The sequence below is a fragment of the Ambystoma mexicanum genome, chromosome 1q, assembly GCF_040938575.1.
Source record: "Ambystoma mexicanum isolate Mex_15411 chromosome 1q, UKY_AmexF1_1, whole genome shotgun sequence".
NCBI classification, from domain to species: Eukaryota; Metazoa; Chordata; class Amphibia; order Caudata; family Ambystomatidae; genus Ambystoma; species Ambystoma mexicanum.
This window is the reverse complement of record NC_090922.1, coordinates 193,261,660-193,281,335: the sequence shown is the minus strand read 5'-3', so window position 1 is coordinate 193,281,335 and position 19,676 is coordinate 193,261,660. Positions and strand designations below refer to the sequence as shown.

The 19,676-nt window shown below is 44.5% G+C and overlaps 1 protein-coding gene across 3 annotated transcripts in view; it reads right to left on the bottom strand.

Moving 5' to 3' along the window:
* The window catches only part of LOC138526452 (BAR/IMD domain-containing adapter protein 2-like), a 451,265-nt gene that overhangs the window by 15,019 nt on the left and 416,570 nt on the right, over positions 1 to 19,676 (bottom strand). For 2 of the 3 annotated variants that reach the window (XM_069637240.1, XM_069637221.1), the window contains exon 13: positions 5,819 to 5,859. In XM_069637240.1, the coding sequence (XP_069493341.1) occupies positions 5,856 to 5,859 (4 nt within the window). In that variant the 3' untranslated portion in view covers positions 5,819 to 5,855. The remainder of the gene's footprint in view (positions 1 to 5,818; positions 5,860 to 19,676) is intronic. The other variant, XM_069637231.1, reaches the window with a different exon arrangement.

Sequence of the window (19,676 nt, the reverse complement as noted above, 5' to 3'; positions counted from 1 at the left end):
CGGTGGGTATACATTTCACAAACTAGGGTAATGGTATTCAGCTAGTGATGGAACTCAGTACTAACCATGCAAAGGATACATAAAATCTTAATAATATATACAGGCCCAGCAAAAGCTGGATGAGCAATAACTGGATGTGCTTGAATAGCTCTAGAACAGAGCTCATGAGTTACGGATCCAAGCAAACCAGGGCTAAATTAGGACATGAATACACCAACTTTGAAGCAGATGGTTTGTCCAATTCCCGTATCTGACAAAGTCAAGAGATTGGGGGTCTATATGGAAGCCTCCCATGTAAAAAGGGTGGTAAAAAATGTGCACTATCATCTCAAGGTACTGCATCAGATCCAACCACTGGTTACCCACAAGAATTGCGAAACCATGGTTCGAGTTATCACAATGCTGAGATTGCATTATTGCAACTCTTTGCTTGGTGTCGCCAGTAAAGACTGCCTACAAAGATTACAAATAATCCAAAATGATGCCACCAGAATCGTGTGCAATATCCCTAGAAGGAAACATGTAACCAAGCGCCTGGAAGGAACTCCATTGGCTTCCAGTGGCTGCGAGGGTGCGTTTTAAAATTGTACACTAACCCATAGATGTATTTATGGAAAAGCCCCTTTCTACCTGAAACAAAATCTGGCTCACTACAAACCAAGCACATCTTTACGCTCTATGGGCTATGGCGCGGTACAAATAAATAAATAAAAGATATTAACTGGGCACAATGGGTGGTGTGCAGATTAGGTAACGCAAACTAAGCCCTGCCTTCAGAGAGAAGGAGGAGTCTCTTACTGAAGATAAATGGCAAGTTAGGAGACCTAGCTTCATACAAAGCGGGAGAAACAGCAGAGTGCCTACTGTTTGGCGAAACATTCGTGGTGAAGGAGATGAACAGATATGTATGGACATACACAGTGCTAGACAAGGTGCAATATTATACCTGGAAAATATTTCTCAATAAAGCTTTTTCCAGGATCGGCTGAAACATAGGTTGTTAATTGGCATAATTGGCATTTGCTATCAAAAGATGCTTAAGTATTGAGTATTGCTTGAGTATTGCAGACAGTAGCAGGGTTCAAGCTGGAATTTGTAAGTGCTCCAGTACAAACGCAAACTCCGACATGTCTAATAGTCTTGCGAGCAGAAGAAAAGCTGCTAGAGCCAGAGTTGGAATATTGAGAAAGAAAGGAGCATCAGGATTTTCCAGCAACATGTTCCTAGTGCACAGGAAGGGCAAAGTAAGGCCAGTAATAAACTTGAGAAAGCTCAAGGGGTGGTTAATGTACAGACACTTCAAAATGAAGGGCAGACACCTGCTCAGAGACATCCTCAGGAAAGAAGACTGGTTAGCGAGGATGGACGTGAAAGATGCATACCTTGCAAACATGGTAGCGGTCGCACATCGGCAGTACCTGAGGTTCATCTGGAAAGGGCAGTCTTGGAAGTTCAAAGGCTTAGCTTTCAGCCTGCCCTCAGCACCCTGGGCCTTCTCAAAGCATATGAGGCCTGTGGCATTCGCCATAAGAGAGAGAGGGGTGAGGATCATAGTATACCTAGATGATATTCTCATCCTAGCGCAGGACAAGCTAGCTCTTTTAGAACAAGTTCGATGGTTAAGAACGCTCCTGTCATCTCTTGGATTTCTCATCAATTGGAATAGGAATAGGTCAGCACCAGCACCGAGCAGGCATATGGAGTTATTAGGGCTTGTGATAGACACTAGGAAGGCGACACTGGAACTACCAGCTCAGAAGATCAAAGTGATAAAGAAGGCATTGAGAGGAGTACTCAAGAAGATGAATATCTCGCTTTGGAGTCTAGCCAGAGTAGTGGGGCTTCTAGCTTCCTCAATACAAGCAATTTTCACGGGGGTGCTGCATCACAGGGTGCCTCTGAGAAAAAGATCAGGCACCTACAAGGAGGAGTGATATACACCAGCTAGTCCCCTTAGATGAGGAGGGAATAATGGAGTGGTGGTTGCACAACTTGGAAACATTGAACGGCCTAGGCAACTTCAGAGACATTCCAGAGCTTTTAAAAGATTTAGATGCAAGCAGGTCAGGTTGGAGAGCGAGAGGTGGCCAGCTGGAGATGAGCAAAGTTGCATGAAGAACTGAACCTTCACATCAACTGCTTAGAATTATTAGCAGACTCCTTTGCAGTGAAAAAGTTTGCGAGAGAAAGAGTAAACAGCTTTATAGTTCTCAGCATGGACAACATATCAGCTGTGTGGTACATCAACCACTTAGGAGGAACACAATCCAGAATGCTGGTAGAGTTAGAGAAAGACTTTTGGCACTAGTGACTGGAGATCAAGATATCAATTGCAGCAGAATATCTCACAGGGGAACAGATCGAGGCAGCAGACAGGAATTAACATTATCTACAGGACTTCAGCAATTGAATGTTACACACTGAGGTGTTTGCGAGACTACTGATAATATGGGGTCCCCTAGACATAGACCTATTCACATCCAGATTGAACACGCAGACACTCAGATAATTCAGTTGGAGGTTGGATCCAAGAGCTCTGGACGTAGAGCATTCCTGCAATGAAGGGGTGGAGCAGTGCATTATGCTTTCCCACCATTCATAATGATAGTATGAGTATTAGCGAAGATCCGCTGGGAGCAAGCGGAAGTAGTGAAAGTTGTGCCTGCCAGGAAATCGCAAGTGTGGTTCCCAGTTCTGATGGAACTTTCCTCGAATTCCTCGAATTTTCCACTGATGATTCTGTATCATCAGGATCTACTGACAAACTCAGCGGGGCACGTCCACCCTCGATGTGAAACAGGGAACCTGGCGCTGATGGCCTGCCGGGCAGAGATAGAGCATGCCAGGAATTTCGGGACATGCTGCAAAATTCATCAATGAGTTATGGACTCCCTCGACACTCAGGCACTATACCAATGCATGGCCGCGTTGGGAGGCCTTGTGTAAGCAACATGGTTTTCATCCCGTTTCTGCCCCTGTAGTCAGGACATGACGGGTAGACGGGTCGCCGGTGGATGACTACCCAGCGGTGGTGCGTCTTCTCCAAGGAGTTAAACTTTGCAAATCTCCCAGTTCCCAGATAAAAAGTATGCATTTTTATGGGACATTAATAGGGTACTAGACCTTTCCATGAAGTGGCTGGCGAACAAGAGTCTTTCAGTACAGCAGCTGACAGGAAAGCTGGCAATGTTGCTTTGTAACCTGTCTTGTAGGAGAGTATCAGATGTGAAATCATTACAGTTGGCTAGGAAGGTGTTTTACCGAGAAGGAGTGGCATTTAACATTGCAAAGTGTACTAAAGATAACTCATCAGTCATGTCATACCCTTATTTTCCAGAAGACGCTAAATTGTGTGTAGAGAAATGCATTAACGAATATGAGAGAGTGACGATGAATGTCAGACCACAGGGAGTAACACAGCTGTTGATTGCACGTAGGAAGCCATCTAAAGCAGTAGTGGCAGTGGCCATAGCAAGATGGGTGAGAGAGGGGATGGCGCTAGTGAGTATTGATCTGTCAGTGTTTGGAGCACATTCAGTGAGCGGGGCCATGGTGTCCAGGCATTTGCTGAAGGAGTTACACTGGAAGACATTTGAAGTTGGCTGACTGGTCGAACGATTCTACCTTTAAGACATTTAACTTTAAGCAGATTTCAACAGTGGCGACTACAGTGATGGGAACTTTCAACAAGCATAATGCTCATCCTCTGGTAGTGACACAGAATGAAGATTACCCAGTCTTACAGCACAGGGGGTCTTGATTCGATTAAAGACACAAAGGTGAGCATTATCACTCCCAGGATATGCAGTGGCAGTAGCAGCCATAGTTAATTAAATGTGCCACATATGTAGGCGATGGACTGCCTATATCCCACCCTAATTTTCATTTCATGTTATGCAGGTGAGGAGCACAAGAATGGGTGAGGAGTAGTGGTGTGGAACATCGCACATTTTTCAGGAGTCTCCGGATAGTGGCAGAGAATGGCACAAAAGTTGTCGATACTGACAGTTGGTTCGAGTTCTTCTTATGGATGGTTGTCTCAGTTTCTACAAATAGTTAAGAATAGGATAGTACCAATTCATCATCATACCAAGTTACAGGATCATCAAAAGAAGAGGAAAGGACCTGGGCAGGATGTAACATGGGCAGAGGAAAGAGCCCAGATTGGTGGACACTGAAAGGAAGGAAAATTACAAGAGAGTGTACTTAAGGGGCTTTGTAGTTTGATCTCTTGAAGTGTGTTCTCAGTTGTATTTGAATATAGTTTGTTTTTTAAAAAAAATGAAATATAAGAAGTTTGAAAAGCTGCTGAAGGGTGGCAAAAAATAAAGAAGTTGAAGCATAATGCTTGCATCTGTGTCTTTAATAGAATCAAGGCTCCCTGTGGTTTAAGCCGGAGGCATCTTCATTGTTTAACCTATTTATATATGTCTCTGGCCTATGTCTTATCCTACTCTTATATCAGCTAGTCTACTCTCATCCAGGCATCCTCCCCCCTGTGTAAAGGCACTCTAACAAGGGACTTCTTCTATCGGTTCCTACAAATGTAATTTCTGTTCGAAAGGATATTTCTCTTGTTCAATATACTGAAATACAATGTGCATTGTCGCTGCCTTGTAGAGCTAGGAGTGTTGGACATGGCACTAGACTAGTGCTGTATGCATCAATTCTACCCTTTGGATAGAAGTGTTGAATGTGGCAATGGTATTCAGGGGGGCAACCCATTCTCTAAGGAGGGAGAGTTCTTTAATATTGCTCTTGTGCTCTGTACATGCCTGCTGCCTTCTGAATCTAGCAGTGCTGAAAACAGCGGGTTTGTGTATATGCCTGGTGCACTGTGAGGGTTGATGCGGTCAGCGTGCCGCTTACAGCTTTGTTGATGTCTTGCTATCTTGTGGGGCTAGGAGGGTTCAATGTGACACACAAGCTTTTTATGTTGCTTTTGCTCATGGGTGCAGTAATGTAAACATGGCAATAGTGCCCTGTGAAGGCCCGCTGCTCTTTGAGGACAGGAGTGCTGTGTTTCACTGTTGTGCAGTATTCCTGCTGCATTCAAGAGAAGGCTTAAAACAGTACTATGAGTCTGAGTGTGTTGACAGTGACACAATGGCTCTGTCTATGCAGACTGTTCTCCGAGTTACAGTAACTGTCCCGTTCCCCTATCGAAATCCAAGTACTGCTTCACACACTATGATGGAGCTGATTCACAAAGGTCTGCACTGGAGCAAATCACGAGAGGCTTGTGCACATCTCAGGCTTGCACCTGCTCCCTTATAGCTGATTCACATAGCCGGAAAATTGATTAAATCCTGACATACCCCGAGCATCTCTAAGCTGCCCTTGTGCAAACCTATGCGACCCCGCATTTGTATTGTATTGCATTTGTCATTTATATAGCACCTTTTACAAAGCGCTGTTAGTGGGAACACTCTTGGAGGACCTTAGTGCAGAGTGTTGGAGGTCATGGAGTAAGGTTAGGATGCATTTGTGCGTTTGGCCAAATAAGGCTTAGCAGGGCTGGCCAGACTCCGGTAGAAAGCAAACCATGCGGTCAGGCATATTGATGCTTGCTGAGAGGAGTCAGGAGATGGAGCAACTCAAAGATATTCCCGGCACCTTGGGATTGGAACCAGTGTAAGGCTTTGTGAATGAGGTATAAGTTAACGAGTGGAAATGTGAAATGCTCATGTACATCACCTCATTGGCTCCTGAGCAAAGCTTTGGGAATCCGGCCATGTGCCTACAATTTACAGACGCCCTCCTTAACCAGCAGACAGGTTCTAAGAGCCAACACTGAGGACTTCTGTAACCATCTTACCTGGATGGGGATGACGCCGGACTTCCAAATTCATTTGCTAACTAGGAAAAAAAGAACAGAATGACGTTCTCAGTGGACATCCATAGCGTACACATGTTCATTTCCACACATGATAGTATTTACGGATACAATCAAACTCTTTCCCAAGAACAGTGAATCGAATGTGCATGTTTTTACTAGGCTGGAGAGTAGCGTCCCGTGGCAGGAGCCAAACATGCTTACGCTAGTATGAGGTTATTTAGGTCCCCCTTGGCATAGGGGGGTTCCCCTGAGGGGCTCACGGTGGGTATATAGTTATGATAAAAACCGGCAGTATTTCCAGAGCAGCATCCTTCTACCAACCATGCCCATAATGAGCGTTAAAGGCATTTGCCTCATGCATCAGGTATATATTTAAACTCCTTATGAAGTACATAGCTCATGATAATGGGGTGAAATACCCCCTGAAATCTGAGGAATTTCCCCACAGTCGAATCCAACCCAAAAGATGGAGTTGAAACATGTTTCTGACCCCTGCCTTCTATCCTGCAAGTAAAGCATATGGAAGAGGATCACTGCAAAACAGCACTAGCAAAGACTTTGCATGGACTAGTTGGGAGTTCGAATCCCAGTGACCCCAGGTGGGGAGCCTTTGTTACTGTGCTACCTTGTTGAGTTGGAGGAATGCAAACAGTGAGACTGCTTCTTAAAAGTGTATTCGGATTACTCCATTAACATTAAAACAAACATGATAAAAGCAGTCCAATTTATAACTCAATTCATTTCTAGCTACATTAGTAAGCAGAAATAGCTTAACATCAAGGAGTTAAAACAATGATGAAAGCTATAACCCATGAAGCATTCCTACATATATTTCATCATTAGACAACATCCACCCTTTCAGAAATTAGAGACATTGTCCTATAGACACTATTTGTGATGTATGCATTCTTTTGTTTAGGGCCTTATCTATGAACTTTATCAGATCAAACTGAAACTTCCTTGCTGGATTTACCGTTATGTTCCAAACATTACGGTTTCAGCCACACAATACTCTCTGGTTTATAAAATGAATAAGTCAAGAGGAAGTGTGCCAGTTGCCCGTCGAGCCCGGTGTCACACAGGCATTTTAGTGGAACCTTTTTTAGAGAGAGGAAGCAGATTTAGTCAAGCCATAATCAGGGGGTGAGTTGATACCTCTAACAGGCCACAGGGATTAAAGATTCCTTTTTGCCTCGACATAAATTGCAATTGAAGGTAAAGATTTGACTCTATCAGCGTCCTCAACCAACGCCCCCTCTCTGGACCAAAATGTAATAGCCGATTGTGCCAAATTGGCTCCATGATTGTCTGCCTTATTTTCCACTACAAACTTGCCCCAAAGTGTACTTCCTTCCCTGTGCCAAACATATTTGTCCCCACCCCCAGAGGCATCCATCACCAGGAAAATAATTGAGTCGTTTGGATTATCTGAAAACCCCAATTTTAGCTTAGAAAAGTACTTCAGGTGTATGGACTGTGCTAGAGAAGCAGTACTCTGGAGCCCTTGTTCAATTCTTAGCACACTGTTCGGGCACTCAGGTGGTAGGCCCAGAAAAGAGGTATCAACTCGCCCACAGGGAGGAGGCAGAGACGTCGATTCACCAAAATGCCAAGGGTAGTGTAAGTGAAATCACAGATCTGATGGCATAACAAGGAGTGATTTCACTTGACCTTTGACATGGGTGGCATCAGTTCTCTTTAAACCCGGTCACATTACAGAATGTGGCTTGTAGCACTAAAAAATGTACATAAACGTAAAAGTTTTAAAATACCAAGTATGTACTGAAGCAGAAAATAATATTTTAGATACACCCACATTTTAACAAGGGTGCTGCCTTCATTATGCCATGGATGGGCTCATAATATAATAGGGTTAGACCTAACAGTACAAGATTTGAATATATCTTTAAACAATACTTATGAGAAAGCATTGAGCAATTTTGGGGAGTGTTCTGGCCCGATTCTTGCTGAAATGGAGTCAGACAAGCTTACATTAATGGAAAGCCCAGTACAGATGTACAACAAAATTCAAATTGTAAAATGGGGAAAGATATACAAAGAATGTCATTCTATGAACTACAAAAGGAGCTAACCACACACCTGAGGAGGTATAAGGAAATGTTGTCCTCCGTGTTGAGATTCCCAGGTCGGAAATATTGTTACATTTATACATGCTTTCGTCTTAACTTGCTCCAGTGACGAATCTTTGGATTTTGTCTCCTTTCCCCTAAGGGGGGGGCCTTCCCATGAGGCCAGGGAGGTGAGGCTTTTGCCCCATAGTCCCCCTTGGGGTGGTACTCGGCGGCTGGATCTCATGGGGATGGATCCCCCTATGGGACTAGCTACAATTATCTGGGAGAACACAGTATTTACACCCCAAAACACCTTCCCTAATGTACCCCTAACATGTTGTCCCATGTATCTCTGTCGGGTTCAAAAGGGGCAAAACACAGGGACGAGGAAGAACCTAATAGAACTTACTGAGATAGGTACTGGAAAGAAGAGGAGGTGCAGAGCCATGAAGATCTCTTCTGACAAGAACAATGAGCCTTCTAGTGGTTCGAGAATGCTCATTGGAGAAACCACAGTAGAATTAGAAGGACTCCAGAAGAAGGAGTTGAGCCCTCCGTGGAGGAACCGAGTGATTCAAAATCAGTCAGAAGGAAGAAGAACTGAAGAATCTTCTTAGGACGCTGCCTGGGCGCCAGGGATGTCCCCAGTCGGTCTGTGGTGGAAAGACAGAGCAGAGCACACCAGAAGCAGGCTGTCCACATGCCATGTAGAGGACGTGCAGCCAGTAGAGCAGGACACGCTGCTGAGCCGCCACAGCACCCGCATAAAGGGGAGCACAGAAGGGGATCGAAATTCGTCAAAGGGACCCCTCTTTTCGGTCTGCAATCGGCAGACAACCAAGAGAGTTGGAGAAACGGAAACCAGGTGGAACTAAGCCACTGAACTGTGTGGACATCGAGAGAGTCTCCAGCCATTCATCCTTCATTGCTGCGTAGCCGGCACAGCCAGTGAGGAACTCGCTAGAGAGAGAGAACGCAGGAGACCGATTGGAGCAGCAGGATCACTGTATGCAGGTATACAGGACCCAGCAACAAACCCAGAGGTACCAGGGTTGATGGGGGAAGCCAGAATGGCACGGGAAGCCTAGGAACCAGGGCCTGTGACCTTTTTAGAAATACAGAGACTGCCTTAAGTAAATTAAGCCAAGATAATAACTGGCAGGATAGTGAACCAGGTATATCATCGGCAACCTGTGAGGAATCAAGAAGGGTCTGGGACCCACCACCAAGGGAGAAGAAGATCACTAACCCTCTCCTTCATCACAATACCAGGTCTGCCTAAGATGGAGAAGAGAAGTATTCGGGTCTGAGAACCTCACCTACAGAATTGTGTAAACCATAGAGAGAAGCCAGGTTAAGAGAGGCATTCCCACTGGTATTGGTGAACTGTGCAAACATATGAGCAAGGCCAGGGGAAGGCAGTCATTCCCCCTAGCCCAATGAACTGCATTAAAAAGCTGTAGACGAGCCAGGGGAAGAGAGGTGATCCCACTAGCAGTACGTACTGCATTGAAAAGCTGGAGAAAGGCCAGAGAAGAGAGTTGATCCTGCAGCCTTCGTGTGGTGTGTTTAAAATAGTCCAGGAGAAGGAAGCCATACTCATTGGTGTTGTGTACCAGAAAGATAGGAGAGGTCAGGGGAAGGAAGCCATACTCCTTGACCATGTGTCTCGTGGAGCAAGGCCAAGGAAGATCCAGGGAAGGGAGTCATTCCATTGGCACTGCAGAAGCAACGAGGCCAAGACACCTGGAGAAGGGAGGCATTCTGCAATAGAAGAATTAACTATGGGCAATAGGAAATTATGTTTGAGTTGGAACTTTGCCTTTTTGATTTAAAATGAGAACTTTACAACACCATGAGCTGCAACTTTGTTTTGCATCCCTGAAGGAAACTGAAACCTGGAGACGGGAGCCATTCTTACAGGTGAAGTTCACACCTAGGGGCTGATTCATGGAATTATGTGCGCCAAAAACGGGCTTTGTGCCCCATTCTGCCCACAAATCCCTGTTCACAAATGGGGATTTGTGAGCAGAATGGCGCACAAAGCCCGTTTTTCGGCGCACATAATTCCATGAATCAGCCCCCTACAGTTGGAACTACAGAGCATTGTCCAGAGCAAGGGAGACATTCCCTTGGACTAAGAAAACCCCTTTCCTCTTTATTCTTAGATACAAGTCTGAGGAATAGAGTAGGCACGATGGTGGACTCTTATAATGTACTTGGACATTCTGACAGTATCCTTAGTTTGTTAGCTGAGGCAGGGAATCCCCTCTTAGAGTTAGAGAGAGACAGGTTTCCCCTTTATTTTACTAAATAAAGTCAATCCTGCCACCTGCGTGTCAGCTCCTCCTTCTGCACCCTTACACTCCCTACAAAGTTGGAGTCCATAAGAGGGACCCCTTAGCAAGAAAGAAATTGTCATCTCTGTAAAAAGCGGGGGGGGGGGGCAGAAATGCTGAAACTTTGGCTGATTCACTAGGGCCGATGAAAATGTTGTTGGGAAGGTTCATAATGAGATTAGATGATTTAAACAGTGAAGTCAAATGGGCTTGGCTCTTGTATGGATGCTCTCTATCAATGACCATTGCTTTAGTGACTATTTTAATAGTGATACACAAAACATATGGGGGTAATATTTTCCTCGATATGTCCACCATAAAGAAGTGGGGAAGGGAGTAATGTGTCTCAAAGCTGGAAAATCTTGAGGGTTTGAAAGGAAAGCATAATGTCTGTAATGTTTGTTTTAGAATGCTGTGCCTGAAATAATGCATTGGCATTTGTAATGAACTAAGAGTTGTGAAGTATATGATAAAAAATGTGTTAAAGTTTTTCATAAACTATAAACACACAAAAATAAATCGGCCGAAGCACTGCCGTACATATGACACTTCATCATTGAATGGCCAGTTACTTCCACAGTATGCCAAATGTAGCTGAATGTCGGCTATTGTCATTATATGAAAAGTAGAGCCCCTACATTCAGGGACGTCATTTAACCAAAATGCCAGGCGTAGCGGATGTGACATCACACGACCCTTGACCCCCGATGACATCACAAGAAGTGATGTCATTTGACCCCTCGCTGAAGTGATATTGTGGGAAGCGATGGAATACGACCTTTCATCCATTGACAAAACAGGAAGTGGCATCACATACCATTGTAACCTACGAAAAATATGGTTACGATATCACTATAATGTGATGTAAATTTCATACAAGAATGGATCGCCATATGCACCGTTAATATCAGTGTGTATAGGCCCATATTACCAAATTACTGTGAATGTAAGCAGTCGTCCATGACCAAATGATAATGATGTGTTATTATATAACACTTACGCTTAAGCACTTTATATAGAAAAAATATACAGATAATATCACCCAACCTGTGTTGGTACTCATTTATCGACCTCAGAAGGATGAAAGGCTGAGTTGAGGCATTTAAGAAAAGACTAAATCAGTGACTCACACCCTAAAGTGAGCCTGAAATAAACCTTTAATGAGTCTAGCAATTATTGTATAGAATTCCAGAAAGACACATCATTTGATATTCCTATTCTTCCTTATTTAGGGTCAGTGCTGAAAGTGTTAGACTTGTGGCCTCCTATTCATATTTTCCTTCTTTTTTTAAGGGGCCTGATCAAGAAAGCCAGCCATTCCAGAAGTAAAGAGCCACATGGTAATGGACACAACCCAGAAGCTTGCATTACAAAAAAAAAAGGGGGGGGGGTTTCTTCTTTTTATTTTTAGAGGTCTCAGCGGAGACCACAGAGGTCGCAAGGGAGACATCAGAGGTTGCAGTTGCGACCTCTGGTGACCCCTAAATGACGTCCCTGCCCACATTGCCAGTTGCTGCAATAATACAGTATCCAAAAATGCTATAGATGCAAGTCACTTTCAGTGCACAGGAGAATTAATGTGTTAATCATAATGATTTGTTATTTATATAGCGCTTTCGCCAAAGAACTGTACATAGCTCATATTTACATACAGTTATCATCCCATCCAAAGTTGTTACTCATTTATCAACCTTGGAAGAATAAAAGGCTGTCTTGGCTTTTGCCAGGACTTGTACCTGCGAACTGCACACCACACACAGATTGCAACAGTGAGCACTCAACCCGCTGAGTTATCTTACCACTTTTCTATTAACAATGTAATGCCATCATTAGAAATCATGTCAAAACTGGCTGCACAATGTAGGCCATACATGTAATAACACTTATCATGGTTGCTGTAGCCTTGATGATGCACAGTAAAATGTGCCATCCCCCAGTAAAACATATCTAGACTAGCAGCACCAAAATGCCAATCTAACCACATAATAACCCTTACCATGCTTACTTTATCATAGCGGCCCAGGAAAACATACAATGCCACAGTAAAGACTGGATGCACCCAAATGCCAGTATAGCCAGGTAATTACACTTATCAGGATTGCTTTATCAGAGATGCCCAGCACAAAATGTCAAGCCACAGTAAGAAATTGCTAATCTAGCTGCAGCAACATGCTGGTCTAGACACGTAATAACAATTATGATGCTTACTTTGTTATAGATGCCCAGAAAATTATGTCACAACACAGTAAGAAATGGCTAGACTGGCTGCACCCAAATATCAGTCTAGACAGTTAGTAACACTTACCTTGCTTACTTTATTAGAGATGCCCTGTAAAAAGAATTCCACAGTAACTAATGACCAGACAGATTTCTGAACTTCTGTTAACCTTCATACAACCGACTATCAAAAAAACTCAGCATTTCTGCAGACTTATCTCACTCAAAAAATCTCACACAACCATCTCTTGCACAACAACCCGCACGCACTTCACAACACGGCAACAACACATAAGCAACACCAACAGCACACGAGGACTGACATTGATCCAATACTCGCACCGAAGCTCAGCACCAGGTGTATACCGAGTTGAAGCTGCCAACAGAACACCACTCCTCTCACTATCCTACTCCCGCTTCAACTACTAACCCACCCCACCTTCTCATTTGCAGATCCACCAGAGCGCCTGGGGACCAACTCCGTTGGTGACGGTGTGCGGTACAAATACCTTTAATATTTAAAATTTAACATGCCACATTAAGAAATGACTAGACTCGCTGTGCCAAAATGCGAGTCTAGACACTAATAACACATATCATGCCTGCATTATGAAGGATGCCTATTACGTGATACCTCACCTCCCACCTGCTCCACGCTCCTGACATATCCGCTGTCCCTCCAACTCTCCTCCCCAACCCCAAACTCAGCCCCTAGGCCCAGCATTATCTCCCGTCTCTCTTCCTCATCCCAGTATTTATGTATGAGGCAAGGTGCTTCATAGGAAAGTACTGGGATGAGGAAGAGTAGGACTAGGAGTATTGAAGATTACAGGTAAGTAATCTAGGTATTGAACACAAGCACATCATTCACATGCTCATTTACACTGCACCCATCCACCATTCACTTACACTCCCAGCCACCCATACATCATGCAATCACTCACACACATTACATAATATACATATACATACACACATACACACACACACTCCCTCTGTCTTGCCAGATCGCACACACGAACACACATTTACAAAAAAAAAACACTTTATTACCTTTTTACAAATCCATTGCTGCTCCAAAGAACTCTGCGGGCAGGCCTCTCTCCCATGCTCCACGCATGCAAGTAACCAGCTCTGGTTCCTGTCATATGCAGAGCAGGGCACACAGAACCTCCCATGCCCTGTTGGGGGCCAGCTTGGGACAGGGTTCTTTTTGAAGTCAGTCTAACTTCAAAAGAATTTTTCTGTAATGGAAATAATTTCTTTTTGAAGTCAGATTGACTTAAAAAATAAATGAATGTAAAGAGGGCTCTCGTTTGAGATCCCTCTTTCCTTTCAGTTTCTCTCTGCCTCTGCAGACCACAGGGGTCACAGAGGCAGAGCCAGGGGTCGCACAGGAGGTGCCAGGGGTCGCAGTTGATTATGGCTCGACAAAATCTGCTTCCACTCTCTAAAAGAGCAAACTGGTCCTATGTTCCACCACCATGCCTGTGTGACATGGGGCTCCACGAGGATTTGGCACACTTCCTCTTCACCTGTCCATTTGTATATGTCAGAGAGGATTCTGTGACCTAAACTGCACTTTTTGGAACATAACATTAGATCCTGCAAGAAAGCATTGACCTCAGTGCTAAATTGTTCTGAGCCCCAGTTTCTGTTTGATCTGATAAAGTTCATAGATGAGGCTCTAAACAAAACAATGCATACATCACAATTAGTATCTATAGTGTCAATATAGGTTGGGTGTTGTTTAATGATGAAATATAGATAGGAAAGATTGTTCTTCATGGGTGATAGCTTCCATCATTGTTTTAACTCCTTGTGTTTAAGCTATTTCTATTTACTAATGTTGTTGGTAGAAATGAATTGAGTTACAAATGGGACTGATTTTATCATGTGTGTTTTAATGTTAATGGAGCAATCGATTAACTTTTAATTAAAAAAAACAGTGAGTCAGTATATCGGACAGATCAAATGGTTGTTTAGGATGCGAGGAATAGCAGTGCAAATGAGAGGCCAGATAATAACTCATGGAACATGTATGAAAAGGGCACATAGGTGGAGCATTAAGCTGATGCAATGGGGTTGCTTTAGCATAGCAAGGTAGAGCTTGATAAAGCAAAAGTACTTCATCATAATATGAAAGCCATTTGCTCATTTTGTTCGTAAGCCAGTGCAGTTTGCTGGAGGGTTTCCAGGGCGCATGATCCCAGGAATGCTTCCTGTATATGATCTCTTCCGAAACGTTCCCTGGTGTCAAACCGCCTGTTAGAGGCCTGTCTCAGGATGATATGATATGATATATGTCATTTATAACGTGCCTGCACACAAGTGTTTCTAGGCGCGAAAAGACAAGTGATGGAAAGACAGAGGGACGACAAGACATACGATCTTACTAGACCTTGTGTCATTCAGATTGTGCAAGTGCGACAGCTCAATAGTGCAGGGGGAAGGGAGAGGGAGGAGGTGCCAGGACTAGGGATGGGGAAGCACAATCAGGAAAGCAATTCTCTGAGTGATTGCAGCCAGGGCAGTGAGGGTCTCGGCAAGTGCAGGAGGTAGGGGGCTGTAGAGGTTACAGATAAAGCACCTAAGTGCACGGTAGGCCCAGAGTCAGTGCAGGGCAGGCTGACCATGGAGGAGCCTGGTACCCATTGAGACTCTGGGAGTAGCCAGGCAACCAGTCAGCACAGAAGGCAGGGCCGTCAGCAGGGGAGAGAGAGAAATCAGAGGAGAAAAGGAAGGTCTTGAACAGCTTTCAGAACTTCAGGTGGTCCGGCTCAAGTTTGAGAGGGGCAGGCAGGCCATTCCAGATGGAGGCACGTGCAGAGGAGACAGTTCTACCCTCACTCTCTGCCCGGAGAAGCGTCTGACCCTCATGGAGTTGGAGCTAGCAGAGGGAAGGGTTTGAGAAGGAAGGTATTTTGGAAGAGAGAGTTGGAAGTAGCGCAGGCCCTGGCCCCACAAAGCCTTGTGAATGATGCAGAGGGTCTTGAATTTGATCCTTGCAGCCACCGGGAGCCAGTGGAGAGATTTCAGGGCTGGAGAGATACAATCCCTGCGCTTGAGGCCAACGATAAGTCTTGCAGGCTTAGAAGTCTAGTGCTTTGCAGCATGGACAAGCCTTAGTGCTGATTGAGTCCTTCCGCCTGATACCAGCCTACTGGATATCATTTTTCTAAAGTGTATAAATGCATTGCAGAATTTGAAGAAGATTGGAACTTTGCAATAAGCTGCTTGAGGTACAATTTGTGATATGTGGCATTCTGCTGGCCTCAGAATACCGGATGTAAAAATGCTGTAGGCGGTATTCCCCCAATTTATTTACAGCGGGTTACCCCTGTATGGCTCTTTTTACTCGCTCATCCAGAAATTATGCCCTTGCCCCTTACTCCCCTTTTTTTCAGGGGGATGACATCATCAATTTTGCCACTGGCATAGAAGTGCTGGCAATCGGACCTGATAATTTTCATTTAAGGTCAGTCCAACGTCTTTATGGACATGTGCTTGTTTGTTTGTTTGTTTGTTTATTTATTTCTATAGCGCTCCGGACCCAGGAGTATAGGGGCGCTTAGTACAAGGTTACAAGGCACGGTACAGGGAATAAACAGTGAAGCTAGAACAATTTAAATAGCAGTTATATACAGGCAGTGAGGGTGAAAACACGCAATAGTAATAAACAGTCAATACATTATATATCTAGGTCTGACTTCAAAGTTGGCTATTTGTCAGAAGCCACCCAATGACCAGTTTCCTGAATGACTGGAAGGAGTTGGATGCTTTTATGCTCAGTGGCAAGGAGTTCCAGAGTTGGGGGCGAGGACAATAAAGCTCGAGCCTCCGGCTCTTTTGGAGTTAAATCTAGGCACTGTAAGGCATAAGGTGTTGGAGGATCTCGTGGTTCTAACGGACGGTTTCATGGTGAGTTTGTTGGTCAGGTATGGGGGTGCAAGATTGTTGAGAGCTTTATACGTCAGGCAAAGTGTTTTTAGGTCGATTTTATGTTGGATGGTGAGCCATCTTCATGTAGTTCTGGTGGCCGAGATGTGCTCACGTCTGGGGATATTTAGCGGTGCCTGAAGGGCATTGTTTTGAAGGACTTGGAGCTTGTTAATTGACGCTTGATTGGCACCTAGGTAGAGACTATTGCAATAGTCTAGTTTCGATTGTATAAGGGCTTTGGATAGTATGAGGCAACTGTTAGGGGAGAGAAATGGTCTACAGGCTCTAATGAGTTTTCCGGTATATGCCGTGGCTGAGGCGGTAGCATTGATTTGTTTGGTGAAGTTAACGTTGGCATCAAGAAAGAAGCCAAGTGCTTTCACATTTTTGGCGACCGGGATGGTGTTGCCATCGATTATGATGTTAGAGTAGTTAGGTCTTAATTTTTGTAGGTTATTCGGTGAGCCAACAATGAGCAGTTCGGTCTTCTTGTCATTGAGGCAGAGGCCATGTGTGGCCATCCATGCCTGAATGACGGAGAAGATTTCATTGATCCTAGCTACATCAGTATCGTAGTTGCCCGAGATAGTGAGGAGTATCTGGGTGTCATCCTCATAATTTGTGTAGATGACACCCAGGCGGTCCAGTTTATCGAAGAGGGGCTTTGTAAAGATATTGTAAAGGGTGGCTGAGACACATGATCCTTGTGGGACACCACAAGATATGGGGATAGGGTCTGCTGCTGCCTCCAGAGAGAAGACCCTCATAGTTCTGTTGGCTAGGAAGGACTGTATCCACGAGCCAGCAGGGGGGAGAAGTGGGCGGCAGAGGAGAGGTGGTTACAGAGTATTTTATGGTCAACCAGGTCGAAGGCCGCTGAGAGATCTAATAGGAGTAGGATGGCAGCCTTGCCCTTATCTTTGATTTCGTCAATCTGACTTTTAAGGTCGACAAGGGCAGTTTCTGTTCCATGCTGAGGCCGGAAGCCAGACTGACGCAATCCGAGTAATTGGTTAGACTCTAGGTAATGCTGAATTTGCAGGTAAGCAACTCTATCTAGTATTTTTAGCAAGAAGGGAACAGTTGTAATGGGCCTGTAATTTGTGGGGATGGAAGGATTCAGAGTCTGTTTTTTTAGTAGCGGGAGGACCCATGATTGTTTCAGATTGTTGGGTACCGAATTAGTGGAGAAGGATGCGTTTATGAGCTTGGAAATGAAGGGGGCGAGGTCTCTAGCAGCATCTTTTATGATCTGTGCAGGGCAACTGTCCCCTTTACAGTTTGATGGTTTGAGGGAAGTTATGATTTTTTGCACTTCTAGTGTGGTTACGTTTTTGAAGGTGAATCCCTGGTTGGTGTTAGGGGTGGTAGGTGGGCTGGGCATGATGGGGCTAAAGGTGGGGCTGCTATTAGAGAGTTGAAGTCTTTTGTTTTCGATTTTAGTTTGTAGGCCAGTAATTTTGTTTGCCAGGGCATCTTGGATATTTGTGCACCAAGATTGGTCCTTCACAGACGAGTCTATAGGTGGATTGGGGTTTTCTAGCTCCTTCAGGATAGTGTATAGCTCTTTGGTACTGGAGCTGGCATTACTTATTCTTGTGTTGTAGGCTTCCTTTTTTGTGCGGATAATTTCTTTTTTATAGAAGGAGGATGCATTTATGAGATTGACTTTTTGTTCCGCGGAAGGGTTCTTTTTCCAGAGGGTTTCCATTTTGGACTTATTTTTTCTTAGTATTTTGAGTTCTGGAGTATACCAAGAATTGAGGTGTGCTTTAGGTTTACTTTTACATAATTTTACTGGAGCAACACGGTCAATAGCATTGGTCATGACGTTATTCTAGGTGTCTACTAGAAGGGTAGGGTCTGACGTGTTAGGGATCATGTTAAGAGTAGGTAGAACCAGTGGGATGAGGGCTTCAGCGGTGATGTACCGTTTGTTTCTCGTCAGGCATGCTGGTGCAGGCGGGTGTTGTCTGTGGAGGGGGTTGTTAGTACTAATGTCGAATGAGAGTAGGAAGTGGTCAGTCCATATCAGTGGTTGTGGGTCCCTGCAGATGATGTTGCAGTTATGGGCAGCAAGCCAGTCTAGGGTTCTGCCTTTTTGATGTGTGGGTAAGGTGTTAAGTTGAGTGTAGTTGTGTTCACCAAGTACATTGGCGATGGAGGAAGCTGGAATGTCATGAGGGTCATTATAACCCAGGTTGAAGTCACCGAGGATAATATTCTGTGATAGAGGTTTGGATTTTTCGGCTATGAGGGTGGTTATGTCTTCTTCAAGTGAACCTATGGCCCCAGGGGGTCTGTATAATAGGTCCAAGGTAATGGAGTTCTTGGGGGAAGTTTGAATTTTGATGGATAAATATTCGCAGGACTTTAGAGGAGGGGTGGTCACCAGTCTAATGTCAAGCGAGGATTTGAAAATGAGTGCTACACCTCCTCCACGGGCATCCGATCTGTCGGCCCTGAGGATGGAGTAGTTGTCTGGAACTGCAAGAGATAGAGAGGGGCCTGCTGCAGTATGGAGCCAAGTTTCTGTGGTAGCTACGAAATCCAGGTCTGCTGAGCAGATGATGTCTGCAATTTCCGTAGGGTGGGCCAAAAGGGATCTAACATTGAGTAAGGCTCCTTTGAGTGGCACAGAGTTTGCAATGGTGTTTTTATTGATGATTTTAGTGATATGATTCGTGGTCATTTTGCTAAGTGGGGTAGGGAGTCTACAACCTAGTCTGTCGTTATGGGTCATGATGATGGGGTAGGCTACAGGGCAATGTTCAATTGAACTGCGCAAGTTTAGGATGTTGTCAGAGTGGTCATCTGTAACGAGGCTGCGTGGGTATTACCTAAAGTAACGCTCATTTTAGTAATAGGGTCTATGGATGCGCTGTGGGAGAAAGGAGGTAGGGAAGGTAGGAAGGGTGTAGGGCAAGGAATGGGGTGATGTCTAGGACAGGCAAGCTTAGCGAGTCCATTACTGAATGGGATATAGCTATTTCTCCTGCGTGGTGTGCAGTCTGTTATTCAAATAGACCCTTTACAACAAGGCATTCTGTGTTCATGGCATCTTTCACATAAATTGTCTGATTCTTGGTCATATTGCTTTATTGGTGAATAAAGCTGTCACTGATATGTTCCAGAGCAGACATAGTCCAATAATGAATCGCCAGCCCAAGCGTATAGTAGGCCCCAAACCAGAGGGTGACTGCATGGTGCTAAGAACTTATTTAGTAAAAGTGGAGATGTGACTACTGTGCATGCCTAATTGCCCTA